The sequence below is a fragment of the Chiloscyllium plagiosum genome, unplaced genomic scaffold (genome assembly GCF_037043375.1).
Source record: "Chiloscyllium plagiosum isolate Xiang-an unplaced genomic scaffold, Cpla_swu_hap1 HiC_scaffold_6, whole genome shotgun sequence".
NCBI lineage: Eukaryota > Metazoa > Chordata > Chondrichthyes > Orectolobiformes > Hemiscylliidae > Chiloscyllium > Chiloscyllium plagiosum.
Window position 1 is genome coordinate 109,506,288 of NW_028270144.1, and position 15,888 is coordinate 109,522,175.

Consider the following 15,888-nt stretch of genomic DNA (forward strand, 5'->3'; position numbering starts at 1 on the left):
GACAACTCATGGTGCTTAATCAAACACTTTCCTGATCTTTCAGACAGACAGTCAGAGTCTTAAGCAGCATAGACAGCAAGCACATTCAGCAAGGGAAAGAATTAATAAAACCTTACTTTAAATCTACAAGGATTTACTTAGAGTCAGAGTTATACAGCACAAAACAGACCCTTCAGTCCAACCAGTCCTTGCCGAAAGTAATCCCAAAGGGTCACCTGCCTGCTCCTGGCCCATATACCTCCAAACCTTTCCTGTTCACATATCCATCCAAATGTCTTTTAAAAGTTGTAATAGTATCCACATCCACCACTTCTTCAGGAAGTTCATTTCACATACAAACCACCCTGCGTAAAGATTTTGCCTCATGTCTTTTTTTAAATCCCTCTTCTCACCTTAAAAATGTCTCCCCTAGACCCTTCTTGATAAAGGATCGTTGTAAGCATGCTGAAGTCAGAACTGATCCCATTACTTCACTAAAAGTGGATTAAATAATTGGTTTAAGCATATACAGCAAAACCTCAAACATTTCAAAGTTCATAGAACACAAGATGCCCGTTTCCAACATACAGTTTTACAAATTCGATTTTCAGACACAGAAGTGGTAAAAGACTGGTACGGGGTGGCTAGCAGGAAAAAAAAACAATTTGCATTTGGAATCAAATATCATCTATTTCATATAAAAGATTAGTCAGTTGTTTCCTTTTTAAAAATAAAAGCACTAATTAGTTTTAAATTAAGTCCAAATAGCAGTATTCATATATAGTGTATTTAATATAGTTAAATGCCCGTGGCACTTTACAGGAAATTTAAAAGACAGAAATTGACACTGAGCTGAAGGAGATATCAGAATGGCTGACTTGAAAAGCTTGGTTGGAGTTGGGTATTAGGATATATCTTAAGGGCAGGAAGAGGTTTAGGAGGAGTTTTGGGAGGAATTCCTCGAGTTTCTGGTCTAATTAGCTAAATGCAGAGTTACCAATTACAGGGTGGAAGATGTGGGGGATAGAGAGAAAACAAAGGAAAACGAGAAGCAAAATTTTCATGGAAGGTTGTACAACTGCGAATGGCAAGAGACAGAAATCAGATGAAAGCACGGAGGAATCTAGGCAAGGTGATATTGAACCTTGTAGTTGGGTGAACAAGATTTAACAAGGGTGTTAGGGTACAGGCAAATTAGTTGTGTATGAGTTCAAGTTTGTGTAGAGTGGAAGTGAGAGGCTGGTCAGCCGACTATTGTAATAGTATAATTTGGGAGGCAAAGCATAGATGAAGATTTCAGCAGTTGAGCAAAGACAAAACAGCAATATTATAAAAGGTAACCAAATAAAGGAAACAAACAAACTGCCTACCTGAGCGAATCAGCCATCAATTTTTGATTGCTGGAGAAACTTAGGTGGTTTGGCAACATCTATGGACCGGAAGCAAATGCGGACAGAGAAACCAAGTTAATGTTTCAAGTCCAATATGATAATTCCTGAGGAGTTATTATATCAGAGTTGAAAATGCTGACTGTTTTACTCTCCAAAAGATGCTGCAAAACCTGAGTTTCTCCAGCACTTTGTTTTTGTTTCAGATTTCTAGAATCTGCAATATTTTGCTTTTGAACAATTTGATTTGTTACTTTAAGGTAAAATTAACATTTACAAGAGAAAATTCTCCTGAATTAAAATTCACCAAAAACTCACCCTTCTAACACTTCAGCTTGGTATGGAATTTCAAGTTTTGAATAATTTTTCTCTTTTGCTTTCACTGTTATTTTCCCAGAAAACTGCAATGTATTTTTTGCTTTTGAAGCTGAAATAAAAAACAAAAACCAGTAGCTACTATGGTCAGTGACAATAAATTATTTATGGATTACAATTAAAGGCATAGAGGCTGCTCTTGCTCAATATCATTGAGGTGGTAAACAAAAAAAACCAAACAAAATTAGGCATGCCTGAGGTCACACAAAATGCAACTGTTTCATGGGAGTATCACAACAATTGTTTTGTATAATGCTTAAATTTGGTGATGGCAAAACACAACTACAAAATAAAGCCGTCACCATTTCCAAAGGGAAGGCATTTCAGCAATTTTAAATGCCGTAAGTACACCATTTCCCCTTGGTCTCAGGACTCGTGTCAAGGTCTTCTGTGCACTACATGAAGTAGTGAACAACATTTCATATTTTGGGAGATGTTAATTATAACATTTGGCTTCAAGCTTGATTTGAGCAAAAACAGCAGTGAAGGACCTGAATGAAAATAATGTAGCCCAGTGAGGAAGATAATTGCAAATTTAAAGCAAACAATTCCAGAGAATTAGTGAGAATTGCAGACTTAAGGCCAAAATCCCACATGCAAAATTCAATTCATTAGGATACAAAAAGCTGTTGAACCAAGTCAAAACCAACAAGAACTAAAATTCAATTGTAAACCTTATTTAAAAGTTTCAAAAGGGGTCTTTTTGAGTAAGAGGAAGCAGCAACTTATGTGGCTACGTGCATGGAACAGCAGACCAAACATTTCTGATAGACTTAAATCAGTGGCAAATGGGACGTGGTTATTGGCCAAAATTCCAATGCCATCATGAAGCTGACTTGTATGGCTCACCATTAAGATCACGCTACCTCTTTTGAAATGTTCATTTAAAGAATGCCTTTCAGCCAACACAAAGCATGCTGGGTGTCATATCAAATGGCTGAGTGGCCTGTTCATGAGATTATATTTGATCTGACTGTAGCATTCACTCTACTCTCCTGCTTACTTCTAATACCCTTTTGACTCTTGATACAGTGAAGAATCCAAAACCCCCCGTCTTACACAAATATTGAACAAGCCTGCCTCCACTTTTTTCTGTGGGCCAGAGAGGCCTACAGACTCATGATCCTCAGAAAAAATACTTCCCATTTAAAATGAAAGACCCCTTATTTTTAAGCTGAGCTGCTTAGTTCTAGTCTTCGTAAGAATCCTTTCAGCATTTACCCTTTCAAAGTTCTATACCTCCATTTTATGTCAGGGGATTCAGAAAGGTTTGATCAAAGCTGGAGGAGATATAAAAATTATAAAAAGAGTAAATGATGTTGCAATACTGTTATTCTTCAACAACACATGAAGAATGTCACTCATTTCAAGAAAATATGCACGCAACCTTGCAAAATTGGACAAGTTCTTCTTTGGTTATTGCATCAAATGATTAAACCAAAAGATAGCATAGGTACAGACAATTTAAAAAAAAAGGGAGGAAGGAACTGGAGTAGATTAGAAAACCATTTGCAAGTCCAACACGACACGCATAAGAATAGTCTCCAAGAATGCACTCACTCAAACCACTGAGCGTATATATTACGAGATAGATAGGCTCTTGTTTAATAAAGGGGATCAAAGATTAAGAGGAGAAAGGATCGAGTAACATATCAGCAATGATTGAATGGCATTGGAAAACCCGATGGGCCGAATCAATTCTGCTCTATTTTATGATCATGAGTCACCTGCCAAAAGATAACAGATCACTGGGGAAAAAACAAAATCAGGCTGCTGTTTTTATTAACAGCTATACAGTTGTGACAACACACCCATATAGAGTCAGTGCAACAAATAGGAAGACAGTTAATACAAACAAAAAAGGCATTTATTTACACATGGTAATATAAATTCTAATATTTCTTATAGTCCATCTATAGCAGTTTGCTTTCTAAGCTACTGCATGCAAGCGTTTGAATGGTATGGAAGAACAGAGCATATTAGATTTCCAGAGAAAGATACAATGTCTAAAATGACAAAACAAACATTTCAATGACCTTATCTGGTTCAAAATTAATTAATACTTACTTTAGGGAAACACTCACCATCAAATATAATACTTGCAACTTTGGTATATTTGGTTTCTGATGCCCTCAGTGTAATTGGCTTAAAGTCTACTGTAACAGCTTCATTTGGTGGAGTTGGTTTAATACTCTATAAAGAGAAAACATGTACATTAACTATCAAGCAAAAATATGAAAGGTAATAATTTCATAGTCTGAAGTCAGAAAGTAAGAGCTTACTGTTATTGGTACATCTTTTGTTCCTGAATTTAATAAATGAAGATTTAAAACTTTTGGAAGATCTGTAGAGAAATGACAAGATTAAGTATTTTGCTATCCACATGCATCAGCTGATTGCTGAGAATCAAAACTACAATTAAAATGTATTTTTTCCTTCCATTAGAGACTACACTGGAATAAAAGTTTACTGGAAGGCACGAGTTTTAAAAACTATTCATACACTTGCAATTAGTTATGCTGTCCAAGAACAAATTGGTAAACTAGAAATCAGATCATTTTTGCACACTTTTTATTCAGATGAAGAACTTGCTAAAGAAAAAAAAAGTTAAATTTTAATTACACACATAGTTAAGTGAGAGTACCAGATTATTAAAACAGATACAATATTGTAACACCAAACACTTGAAACAAGATTAAGCCAGTTGACATTTATGCTGAAAGACCGAAAGACCTAAAACACCAAAACAACAGTTACAGTGAAAGTTGATCTGGTCTAAACTCAATTACAAAAGGTCTATTTTTGGCAGTGTTGAGTGGCGGGATTAACATTACAGGAATTAAAAACAAAGTAGAGCAAATCAATGCTGCCAGACCCATTGCATTTCTCAAGAACTTTATATTTATTTCAGACTATCAGAATCTCCAGCATTTTACTTATACTTCACTTTGAGGAATAGTCCAACGAGATGAAGTTAAGAAGAATGATAGACAAAGAAGGAAGAAAAAGCACATAGTGGAAACTGAATGAAAGAAGTGGCTCCACAAACACAGATGGAGCCAGAGCATTTGGAGCAAGAATATGAAGAAGATGAATTAAAATCAATGTTTTTACTTTTTAAATTTAAAAAAAATTAGAAGCTCACCTTGAGTCCGTAATGTACCAAAATCTAGCATTTCTGTCGAGGAATAAATTCCGGGTGCTGTAATAAGAATATTTTCTTACTTTAAAAATCAGGAAAGTCATGAGAAAAAGTGAATGAGAGAAAACATGAATTTCTGACTCACCTGTTGTAACTTCCACTTCAACAGGTAAAATGAGAAATTCTGTATTGTCTGATGCATTTGTTTTTATTCTGATAAAGGCTGTATGATTATCTGCTTCTCTTGAAGAAAAACTGGCTCGCATCACAGCTTTTGTTTCATAGGGTGGGATCTCCTAGTTACAAAAACACACGATCTTATGCACATTAAAATCAATTGTTCTGACACAAGGTTAGCAAGTCAAACCAGCCTCCCTGTCACTGGATTTGCAACAATGATGCTTGAAATTGCTCATCTGTTCTGAACCAGACTTCACAAAGAGGAGATTTTGGGCACAAAGTTTGTAACTCAAAAAAAAATAAAGAAAGAATAATGTAACATTAACAGAACACAAAATGAACAAAGAATTCTAATATCTACAATCTAAGCCCAATTATCTTCATCTATAAATCCCCACTTACACCATGATGGACTTTTAAAGGATAACAAAAAATAATGGCCAGTTTGATAATCAAATTAACAGCAAATACCAGGCCTGTATGAAATCTTTTAATAATGGATTGTATTACAGACTTGAATATTTGCATTTTGCTTGAATTCTGAAGGCAGCAGTTAATGGAAACAACTTTTGCAAAACTCTGGAAGGCTTTACTTATTTCTTACTACTGGATTCTTTCTCAGAACTTTCAATAAGTTGATAATTGGAGAGTGCAAACCCAAAACAGAATTTCCAGTCGAGTAGCTTCTGAGGAAAAAGGCTTCCTGTCTAAAACTTAAAATCAAGGCCAGTTCATGTTTTCTCTCCTATTTCTTCAACATTCTCAGTGGTTGGTTGACCAGCGCTGGTTCACTCTCAATTGACCAACTCAACATCTAAACAGGTGCCAGTCCCCAAGTAAAACAACATCTCAGTGCTGGAGTGTCTACAGTAGTCTTAGAGCAGCAATTAGCTTGCATCAACTTTCTGGGCCAACAGCAAATACTATTTTGTTCTCTTTTCTAAGAAACTGTTCAAAATTCAATTTTTAACTGCAACTCAGTTCCAAAGAAAACAAAATAAGATAGTCTCAACACAACGGAAAAAAAAATCATAGCAGCAAAGCAAGCATTATCCTAAAACAGCCACCATCTCACCAGGCTAAGCAAACATATGACCCATCTAATGTATCAATGACTTAGATAAAGTGATGTAAAGTATGGCTGCCAAACTTGTTAACAACGTAAAAAATGGACAGGCAAAGTAAGTTGAGGAGCATGTGAGAGGGCTGCTAAAAGTAATAAGTGAATGGGAATAATGTGGTAAACTCACATGGGAAAATGAAGCGGTCTATTTTTGCAGTAAATAATAGGCTTTCTTTTTATTTTTAAGTGGTGAAAGATTGTAGAGATCAGATACCAAGGGAACAGAGGAGATTTACAACTATGACCATGAAAGAATTGCATATTAATCTTTTGCAAGTTTAGCAAGTAATTGAGAGCGATAACATTATAATCTTTTACTGCAAGTGGAACAGAATACAAAAATAGAGACAGGGAAGTTATTTGGGTGGAACTGAGAAATAAGAAAAGGATGATCACCTTATTAGGATTATATTATAGACGACCCAATAGTCAGAGGAAAATTGAGAAAAATTTGTAAGGAGATCTCAGTTATCTGTAAGAATAATTGGGTGGTTATGGTAGGGGATTTTAACTTTCCAAACAGACTGGGACTGCGATAGTGTTAAAGGTTTAGATGGAGAGGAATTTCTTAAGTGCGTACAAGACAATTTTCTGATTCAGTACGTGGATGTACCTACTAGAGAAGGTGCAAAACTTGACCTACTCTTGGGAAATAAGGTGACTGAGGTGTCAGTGGGGAAGCACTTTGGGGCCAGCGACCATAATTCCATTAAATTTAAAATAGTGAAGTATTTTAAGTATGGAAAAGTATAGACCAGATCTAAAAGTTGAAGTTCTAAATTGGAGAAAGGCCAATTTTGACAGTATTAGACAAGAACTTTCGAAAGCTGATTGGGGACAGCTGGAAAATGGGAAGCCTTCAGGAATGAGATAACAAGAATCCATAGTAAGTATATTCCTGTTTGGGTGAAAGGAAAGGCTGGTAGGCATAAGGAATATTGGATGACTAAAGAAATTTATGGGTTGGTTAAGAAAAAAAAGGAAGCGTTTGTAAGGTATAGACAGGATAGATCGAGTGAATCCTTAGAAGAGTATAAAGGCAGTAGGAGTACAATTAAGAGGGAAATCAGGAGGGCAAAAAGTGGACATGAGATACAAATATTAAGGACAAAACAGCAACTAGGGAAAGAATACGGCCCTTCAAAGAACAGCAAGGCGGCTTTTGTGTGGAGCCACAGAAAATGGGGGGGGGGGGGGGGAGAGGAGACACTAAATGAGTATTTTGCATCAGTATTTACGGTGGAAAAGGATATGGAAGATATAGACTGTAGGAAAATAGATGGCGATACTTTGCAAAATGTCCATATTACAGAGGAGGAAGTGCTGGATGTCTTGAAACGCAGAAAGGTGGATAAACCCCCGGGACATGATCAGGTGTATCAGAGAACTCTGTGGGAAGCTAGATAAGTGATTGCTGGGCCTCTTGCTGAGATATTTGCTGAGATGGTCACAGGTGAGGTGCTGGAAGACTGGAGGTTGGTTAACGTGGTGCCACTGCTAAAGAAGGGTTGTAAGGACAAGCCAGGGAACTATAGACTAGTGAGTATGACATCAGTGGTGGGCAAGTTATTGGAGGGAATCCTGAGGGACAGGATGTACATGTATTTGGAAAGGCAAGGACTGATTAGGGATAGTCAACATGGCTTTGTGCGTGGGAAATCATGTCTCACAAACTTGATTGAGATTTTTAAAGTAGTAACAAAGAAGATTGATGAGGGCAGAGCAGGAGATGTGATCTATATGGACTTCAGTAAGGCGTTCAACAAGGTTCCCCAAGGGAGACTGATTAGCAAGGTTAGATCTCATGGAATACAGAGAGAACTAGCCATTTGGATACAGAACTGGCCCAAAAAGGTATAAGAGAGAAGGTGGTGGTGGAGGGTTGTTTTTCAGACTGGAGGCCTGTGACCAGTGGAGTGCTGGGTCCTCTACATTTTGTCATTTACATAAATGATTTGGATGTGAACATAAGAGGTACAGTTAGTAAGTTTGCAGATGACACCAAAATTGGAGGTGTGGTGGACAGCGAAGAAGGTTACCTCAGATTACAAGAGGATCTTGACCAGATGGGCCAATGGGCTGAGAAGTGGCAGATGGAGTTTAATTCAGATAAATGAGAGGTGCTGCATTTTGGGAAAGCAAATCTTAGCAGGACTTATACACTTAATGGTAAGGAACTAAGGAGTGTTGCTGAACAAAGAGACCTTGGAGTGCAGGTTCATTGGTCCTTGAAAGTGGAGTCGCAGGTAGATAGGATAGTGAAGGCGGCTTTCCCTTATTGGTCAGAGTACTGAGTACAGGAGTTGGGAGGTCATGTTGCAGCTGTACAGGACATTGGTTAGGCCACTGTTGGAATATTGCATGCAATTCTGGTCTCCTTCCTATCGGAAAGATGTTGTGAAACGTGAAAGGGTTCAGAAAAGATTTACAAGGATGTTGCCAGGGTTGGAGAATGAGCTATATGGCGATAGGGAGAGTCTGAACAGGCTGGGGCTGTTTTCCCTGGAGCATCGGAGGCTGAGGGGTGATTTTAGAGGCTTACAAAATTATGAGAGACATGGTTGGATAAATAGACAAAGTCTTTTTCCCGGGGTCGGGGAGTCCAGACTAGAGGGCATAGGTATAGGGTGAGAGGGGAAGATAGAAAAGAGACCTAAGAGGCATCTTTTCCACATAGAGGGTGGTACATGTATGGAATGAGCTGTCAAAGGAAGTGGTGGAGGTTGGTATAATTGCAACATTTAAGAGGCATTTGGATGGGTATATGAATAGGAAAGGTTTGGACAGATATGGGCCTGGTGCTGGCAGGTGGGACTAGATTGGGTTGGGAGATCTGGTCGGCATGGACGGTTTGGATCAAAGGGTCTGTTTCCGTGCTGTACATCTCTACGTTAATCTTCAGTTACACAGGACACTTGTAATACTGCGTTTAGAGTAGCATGCAAAGCGTTGGGCACTTTATTTAAAGATGGAGTTAAAGGCACAAGATGAGAGGGGGCAGGAGAGAAAGAGGGAGAAACAAACAGAATGAGTGTGGGGAGGGGTGGCAGCACAAATGACAAGCTTGGATAGTCTTCCTTTCCTATATTGGTCATCAGCAAATTTAGCATCTGTAGCACATAATTTAGCATTTCTGTACTCAAATCTCCAGTGGTTGCCTTTTATCCACAGCACAGGTTACCTTCTCAGTAAACTCCAATAAATTAGCTAAACATGACTTCCCTTTCACAAAGCCATGTTAATTCTGCTGAATTAACTTAAACATTTGAGGACTCTGCTAAAGAAGTCCTTAAATGATTGAATTTAAATTCTTCCTTATGACAGATGTTAAGCTAGCTAGCCTGTAGTCTCCTGCTTTCCGTCTCCCTCACTGAGGAAAAGGAGCTACAGACACTATTCTTCAGTCTAGCAGAACCTTCAAGTCTTGGACCCATTATTCTGTCACAACGGATGTAAAATTCAGTCACACTACAGTCGCTGCTACGTAGGGTGCCTTCAACACAACAGGATGATTAATTAACTACTGACCACATTGCACAATACTAGGCACAGCATAGCCTGCTCTACAGTTGCTTCCAAAGTGTGCTGTCTATGCTGACAGCGACCTCTTAATTCTTTAACAAGACTACCTTTGCCTACTTCAATTTTGCAATGTGTACACAGATCAAAATCCCAAATTATTGTCACTAACTACTTTCCTGACAAGTTTTTAAAATTTCTTCACGTGATGAGGGTTTTGCTGGCTGGGCACGCATTTACTGCTAGCCCCTAGTTGACTCTGGAGCAGATGCTGAGCTGCCTCTTGAACCACATGCACTATAGGTAGAGCCACAAAAGCTGTTAGGGAAAAGAATTCCAGGATTTTGACCTATGGAACAATGATATATTTCTAAGTCAGGATTGAGAATGGCTTTGAGGGAACTTGCAGGTCGTGGTCCCATGTATCTGCTGCTCGTTTTTCTAGATGGTAGCAGTTGCAGACTTGGAAGGTGCTGTCTGAGGAGCCTTGGTGAATTTTTGCAATGCACCTTGTAGATAGTGCATACAGTTGCTATTGAATGTCAGTAGAGGAAGTGGCTGTTTGTGCCTATCAAGTGGGTTACTTAATCCTGGATGGTGTCAAGCTTAGACTGCTGTTTAAGCTGCAGCTATCCAGGCAAACAGACAGTACTCCTGACTTGTGCTATGTAGCTCTTAGACGTGCTCTGGGAATCAGGTGGTGAACTACTTGCTGCAGGATTCCTAGCCTATGACCTGCTCTTCTAGTCACTCATTTAGATGGCTAATCAAAACAGCTTCTGGTTAATGATAACTTCCATGATGTTGACAGTACGGGATTCAGTGATGAAATCATCATTGAACGTAAAGGAGTAGAAGTTAGATTACTGAAGAATGTCTTTGCCTGGTATTTAATTTGATGAAAATATTACTTGGCATTTTTCAGCTGAAATCTGGATATTATACAGGTTTTGATGATTCTGGAACATGGACTGCTTCAGTATGTGAGGAACTGCAAATATAGTGTTGAACATGGTACAATCAGCAAACATCCCACTTCGGATCTTATAATGGAGGGAAAGTCAATGATGAAGCAGCTGAAGATGTTTGGGCCGAGAACACAGAGGAACTAGGTAGCTTCTTGTAATGCAGCTATAATGTTCCTATGTCTCACCCAGAGGGCCTGGGTTCAACTCCCACCAACTCGAGGTGTGTAATAACTCTGAAAAGACTGTAAAAATACCCAGGAGGAACTTCAGCAAAGATGCCCTGGAATGGAGATGACTGACCTCTAACCGTCATGACTTCTTTTGCACCAAGCATGACCCCAATCAGTAGGGAGTTTTTCCTGACACTCAGTGACTCCAGTCTTTAAGATATAAAAGAGCTCCTTGATGCCACACCATTTTGTCCTTTATAAATAAACTTTCCATATGGTTATTGTCAAAGGACCTCTAAACCCTACGGCAAGTGATTTCTTGGCTTTATTATTGCTCATCTCTACCAAAACTGATTCTATATCCTGGTTTCATGTACATCAGTCTTCCCTCAGTAATGTACTATAACCATTAATAAATTGAATTGCCAATCACATTTTCTGCCCTTCCAAAAGGGACACATTCTTCAATTTTCAGATTCCAATTGGTTTCATCCTGAAGCCATGTCTCTGCAACGACCATCAGATCCCATCAGTTCATTGGTTTTGTTTCAAACACTATAGCCATTCAGACAACCTTTAGTTTTATCCTTTTATTCTTTTGTAATCTCTAGCCTTATCAACTGATCTATTCAGAAGTGAACAGGGCAGGCAATGGCCCAGGGGCGTTATCTGGACTGTTAATCCAGAGACTCAGAATTTTTGCTGTGGTGGGATTTGAACCCACTTCCCCAGAACATTAGCTGTGAATAATAGTTTAATAATGACCATGAATCAATTGCAGATTATCAAAAAAACCCATCTGGTTCACCAAAATGTCACTAATGTCCTTTCGGGATGGAATCTGCCATCCTTACCATGTAGGTTTGGCCTGCATGTGACTCCGGACCCACAAAAGAATATGGTTGACTCTCAAATGCCCTCTAGATAATAAATGCTGGCCTAGTCAGCAACACCTTCATCCCATGAATGGGTAACAAAAAATTATGGTCTCCTTACCATTTCCCACATTAGCTCGCTTGCCTGGTCTCTATACTTCAGCGTACCACATTTCCCAAATTTGATTGATCCAATGATCCCATTAGTTAAACCCTTGTGAACTACTGCAGTGCTTGGAGCATAGGTACATCTAATAGCACTGTGTAAAGAAGGGACTTTTAGGATTTAGATCAAAACAGTGAAGTAAGGCAATACAGTTTCACCTAGGAGAAAGTGAGGACTGCAGATGCTAAGATTAAAGTAGAGAGTGTGGTTCTGGAAAAGCACAGCAGGTCAGGCAGCTTCAGAGGAGGAGAATTGACATTTCGGGCTTAAGCACTTCATCAGGGGTGCTGAGAGATAAATGGGAGGGTGGTGAGATTGGGGTGACAAGGTAGCTGAGAATGTGATAGGTAGATTAAGATGAGGGAGAAGGTGAAAGGTCAGAGGAGGGTGGAGCGGATAGGTGGGAAAGGTAATGGACAGGTCAGGAGGGTGGTGTCAAGTTGGAGTGGGAGGGGGACTTGAAGCGTACAGCCTCGGGTCGGTGGGGTTGGTTAGTGAGTGTCCCCCAGACGCAAGTAGGCGTCCTGTCTCCCTGATGTAGAGGAGTAATGGATACACAGTAGATGACATTGGTGGAGGGGCACGGACCTGACGAGGGAGTAGAGGAGGGAATGGTCTCTCTGGAATGCTGATAGAAGTGGGAAAGAATATATCTCATGGTTGGTCCGTTTGTAGGTGGGGGAGGATGACGTAATGCATGTGGAGGTTGGTGGATGAAAGGTGAGGACCGGGGGGTTCTATCCTTGTTGTGTTGGGAGGGGTGGGGTTCAAGGGCGATGGCGTGAGAAGTGGAGGAGATGCGTTGCAGGGCAACGTCGACCATGTAGGAGGAAGGCGGCGGCCACCTGGAATTTTCTAAAGGTGGAACTGGTCATCCTGGGAATAGATTCGGTGGAAGCTTTGGGAATACGGGCTGGTGTTTTTACATGAGGTAGGGTGGGAGGAAGTATAATCTAGGTAGCTGTGGGAGTTGGTGGGCTTATAATGTCCGTGGTTAGTCAGTCACTGGAGATGGAGAGGTCCAGGGAAGGGGAAAGTGGTGTCCAAGATGGTCCAGGTGAATTTGAGGTCAGGGTGAAAGGTGTTGAAGTTGATGAACTGTTCAACCTCCTTCTGGGAGCATGAGCTAGCACCGATATAGTCATCGATGTAGCAGAGGAACAGGTGGGGGGTTGGTGCTGTTGTAACTGTGGAAGATGGACTGTTCCACATACCCAACAAAGGAGCAGGCATAGCTGGGTTCCCTGCAGGTGCCCATGGCTACCCCTTTGCTTTGGAGATGGTGGGAGGATTGGAAAGAGAAGTTAAGGGTGAGGTTCTGTTCAGTTCAGCTAGGTGGATGATGGCGTCAGTGGAAGGGTACTGATGGGGATGGCGCATAGAAGAAACTGAGGGCTTGGAGGCCTTTGTTGTGGCGGATGGATTCATACAAGGACTGGATGTCCATGGTGAAGATGAAGCACTGGGTGCTAGGGAAATGTAAATCTTAGAGGTGAAGGGTGTAGGTGGTGTCCCGAATGTTCAGCACACATTTCTGGGACACCGCACCAACCATCCCCATCACCCTGTGGCTGTACGCTTCAACTCCCCCTTCCACTCCGTCAAGGACATGCAGGTCCTGGGCTTCCTTCACTGCCAAACCGTTACCACCTGACGTGAGGAGGAAGAGGAATGCCTCATTTCACCTTGGGACCCTGCAACCACACAGGAGCAATGTGGATGTCAACAGTTTCCTCATTTCCCCTCACCTCATTATGCCAGTCCCAAGCGTCCAACTTGGCACTGCCCTCCTGACCTGCCCATCACCTTTCCCCACCTAACCACTCCACCCTCCTCTCCAACCTATCACCTATCGCACTCTCAGCTACCTTCCCTCCCACCCCACAAGCCTCATTCCTGATGAAGGATTTATGCCCGATACATCGATTCTCCTGCTCCTCGGATGCTGCCGGACCTACTATGCTCTTCCAGTATCACCACACTCAGCAATACAGTTTTCGACTTAAAGGGAACATGCTCTAATCCATCTGCTGCTTTTGTCTTAAGTGTCAGAGTTTTGAAGTGCTGTCAAAGGAGCAGTGATGAGTTGCTCCACTGCATTTTGTAAATGGTACCTGCTGTTGCCACCATGAGTGAGTGAAGGGAGTGAGTGAGTGAAGGGAGTGAGTGAGTGAAGGGAGTGAGTGAGTGAAGGGAGTGAGTGAGTGAAGGGAGTGAGTGAGTGAAGGGAGTGAGTGAGTGAAGGGAGTGAGTATGGTGCCAATTAAGCATTCGCCTTGTCCTAGATGAGGTTTAGATTCTACAGTGTAGTTGGAGTTTCACCTATCCAACTAAGTGGGGAGCATCAGATCATTCCTGAATGTTGCCTTGTAGATGGTGGACAGTTACTAGGAAGATGTAGTAAACTGCACCCCATTAAACTAAAATCTTATTGTTCAGAACAATATAGACATTATATAAATCCACTTAAATATTGAGAAAATTTTAAATTAAAAGTGTTCCTGCTTAAAATTATACTGAATTTGCATATTGTAACAGCACCAGCATTAGGCTGCACAAACAACCAAGTTCAACTAGGTCTTAAATTAAGACCATGCATCAGCATTGCCCACAAATGGCACAAACTCAGGTTCTGCTTTTGAGTGGTGCTCATACTTCCTGACCTAATTAAATACTGCAACTCACTGACAAACCATGAGTATAGATACCCCTTTCTTGTTGCCTGTATAATTAGTTGCATCTACCATTTTCCACAGTAATCACAACTTCTCGACTGGTGTTCTAAAAAGACTAGAGAGTGTATGATAACAAACTACACGACTTGCGAATTTCCATCAACTTCACTAGTCAACGTGAAAACTCAATACCCAAAATAATGTGTTGGAATTCATTATCAATTCCATTTCAACACTGCCAGAATGGTTTCATACAGAAGTTTCAAATTTTCTTCCGAAAAGGCGGTCTTGTAATTTTCACTATACTATAACTGCTGGAGAAGCACAGGGCCTCCCAAACAACATTTCAAAATGAATCAGCCAAACTCACCAAGTTGATGTTATTGGCAATCCTAACTAGCGTCTATACGCCATATTTGCTAGTTACTAAAATTACTTCAAATCCACAGATATGACCTACCATCTACATATCAACATCAAAACGGAGACCTTTTGTCAGTGACTGATGGGGTAAAAACAATGACTGCAGATGCTGGAAACCAGATTCTGGATTAGTGGTGCTGGAAGAGCACAGCAGTTCAGGCAGCATCCAAGGAGCTTCGAAATCTACATTTCGGGCAAAAGCCCTTCATCAGGAATAAAGGCAGTGAGCCTGAAGCGTGGAGAGATAAGCTAGAGGAGGGTGGGGTGGGGAGAAAGTAGCATAGAGTACAACGGGTGAGTGGGGGAGGGGATGAAGGTGATAGGTCAGGGAGGAGGGTGGAGTGGATAGGTAGAAAAGGAGATAGGCAGGTAGGACAAGTCCGGACAAGTTATGGGGACAGTGCTGAGCTGGAATTTAGAACTAGGGTGAGATGGGGGAAGGGGAAATGAGGAAACCGTTGAAGTCCACATTGATGCCCTGGGGTTGAAGTGTTCCGAGGAGGTGCCCTGGGGTTGAAGTGTTCCGAGGCAGATGCCTAGTTTGCAAAGAATAAAGAACATTACAGCACAGGAGCAGGCCCTTCAGCCCTCCAAGCCTGCGCTGATCCATATCCTCTAGCTAAATTTGCCACCTATTTTCTAAGGATCAGCATTCCTGTGCCCCATTCATGTATTTGTATAGATAAATCTTAAAGGACGCTATTGTTCCCCTCCCTACCACCTCCACTACATTCCAGGCACCCACAACCCTCTGCATGAAGAACTTTCCAAGTGTATCTCCCCTAAAGGTTTCCCTTCTCACTTTGAACTCATGACCCCTAGTAACTGAGCCCTGCACTCTGGGGGGGAAAAAAGTTACTTGTGATTTTGCAACCTATACCATGTCCCTCTCTTCGGTGAATACC

The 15,888-nt window shown here is 40.8% G+C and overlaps 1 protein-coding gene across 3 annotated transcripts in view; it reads right to left on the bottom strand.

Annotated features, from left to right (window-relative positions):
• The window catches only part of tmem131 (transmembrane protein 131), a 202,805-nt gene that overhangs the window by 61,143 nt on the left and 125,774 nt on the right, over positions 1 to 15,888 (bottom strand). For all 3 annotated transcript variants that reach the window (XM_043692263.2, XM_087988350.1, XM_043692264.2), the window contains 5 exons: positions 5,030 to 5,180; positions 4,888 to 4,944; positions 4,025 to 4,086; positions 3,827 to 3,935; positions 1,686 to 1,794 (listed from right to left, as the gene is read on the bottom strand). In XM_043692263.2, coding sequence (XP_043548198.2) covers positions 1,686 to 1,794; positions 3,827 to 3,935; positions 4,025 to 4,086; positions 4,888 to 4,944; positions 5,030 to 5,180 — 488 coding nt within the window. The remainder of the gene's footprint in view (positions 1 to 1,685; positions 1,795 to 3,826; positions 3,936 to 4,024; positions 4,087 to 4,887; positions 4,945 to 5,029; positions 5,181 to 15,888) is intronic.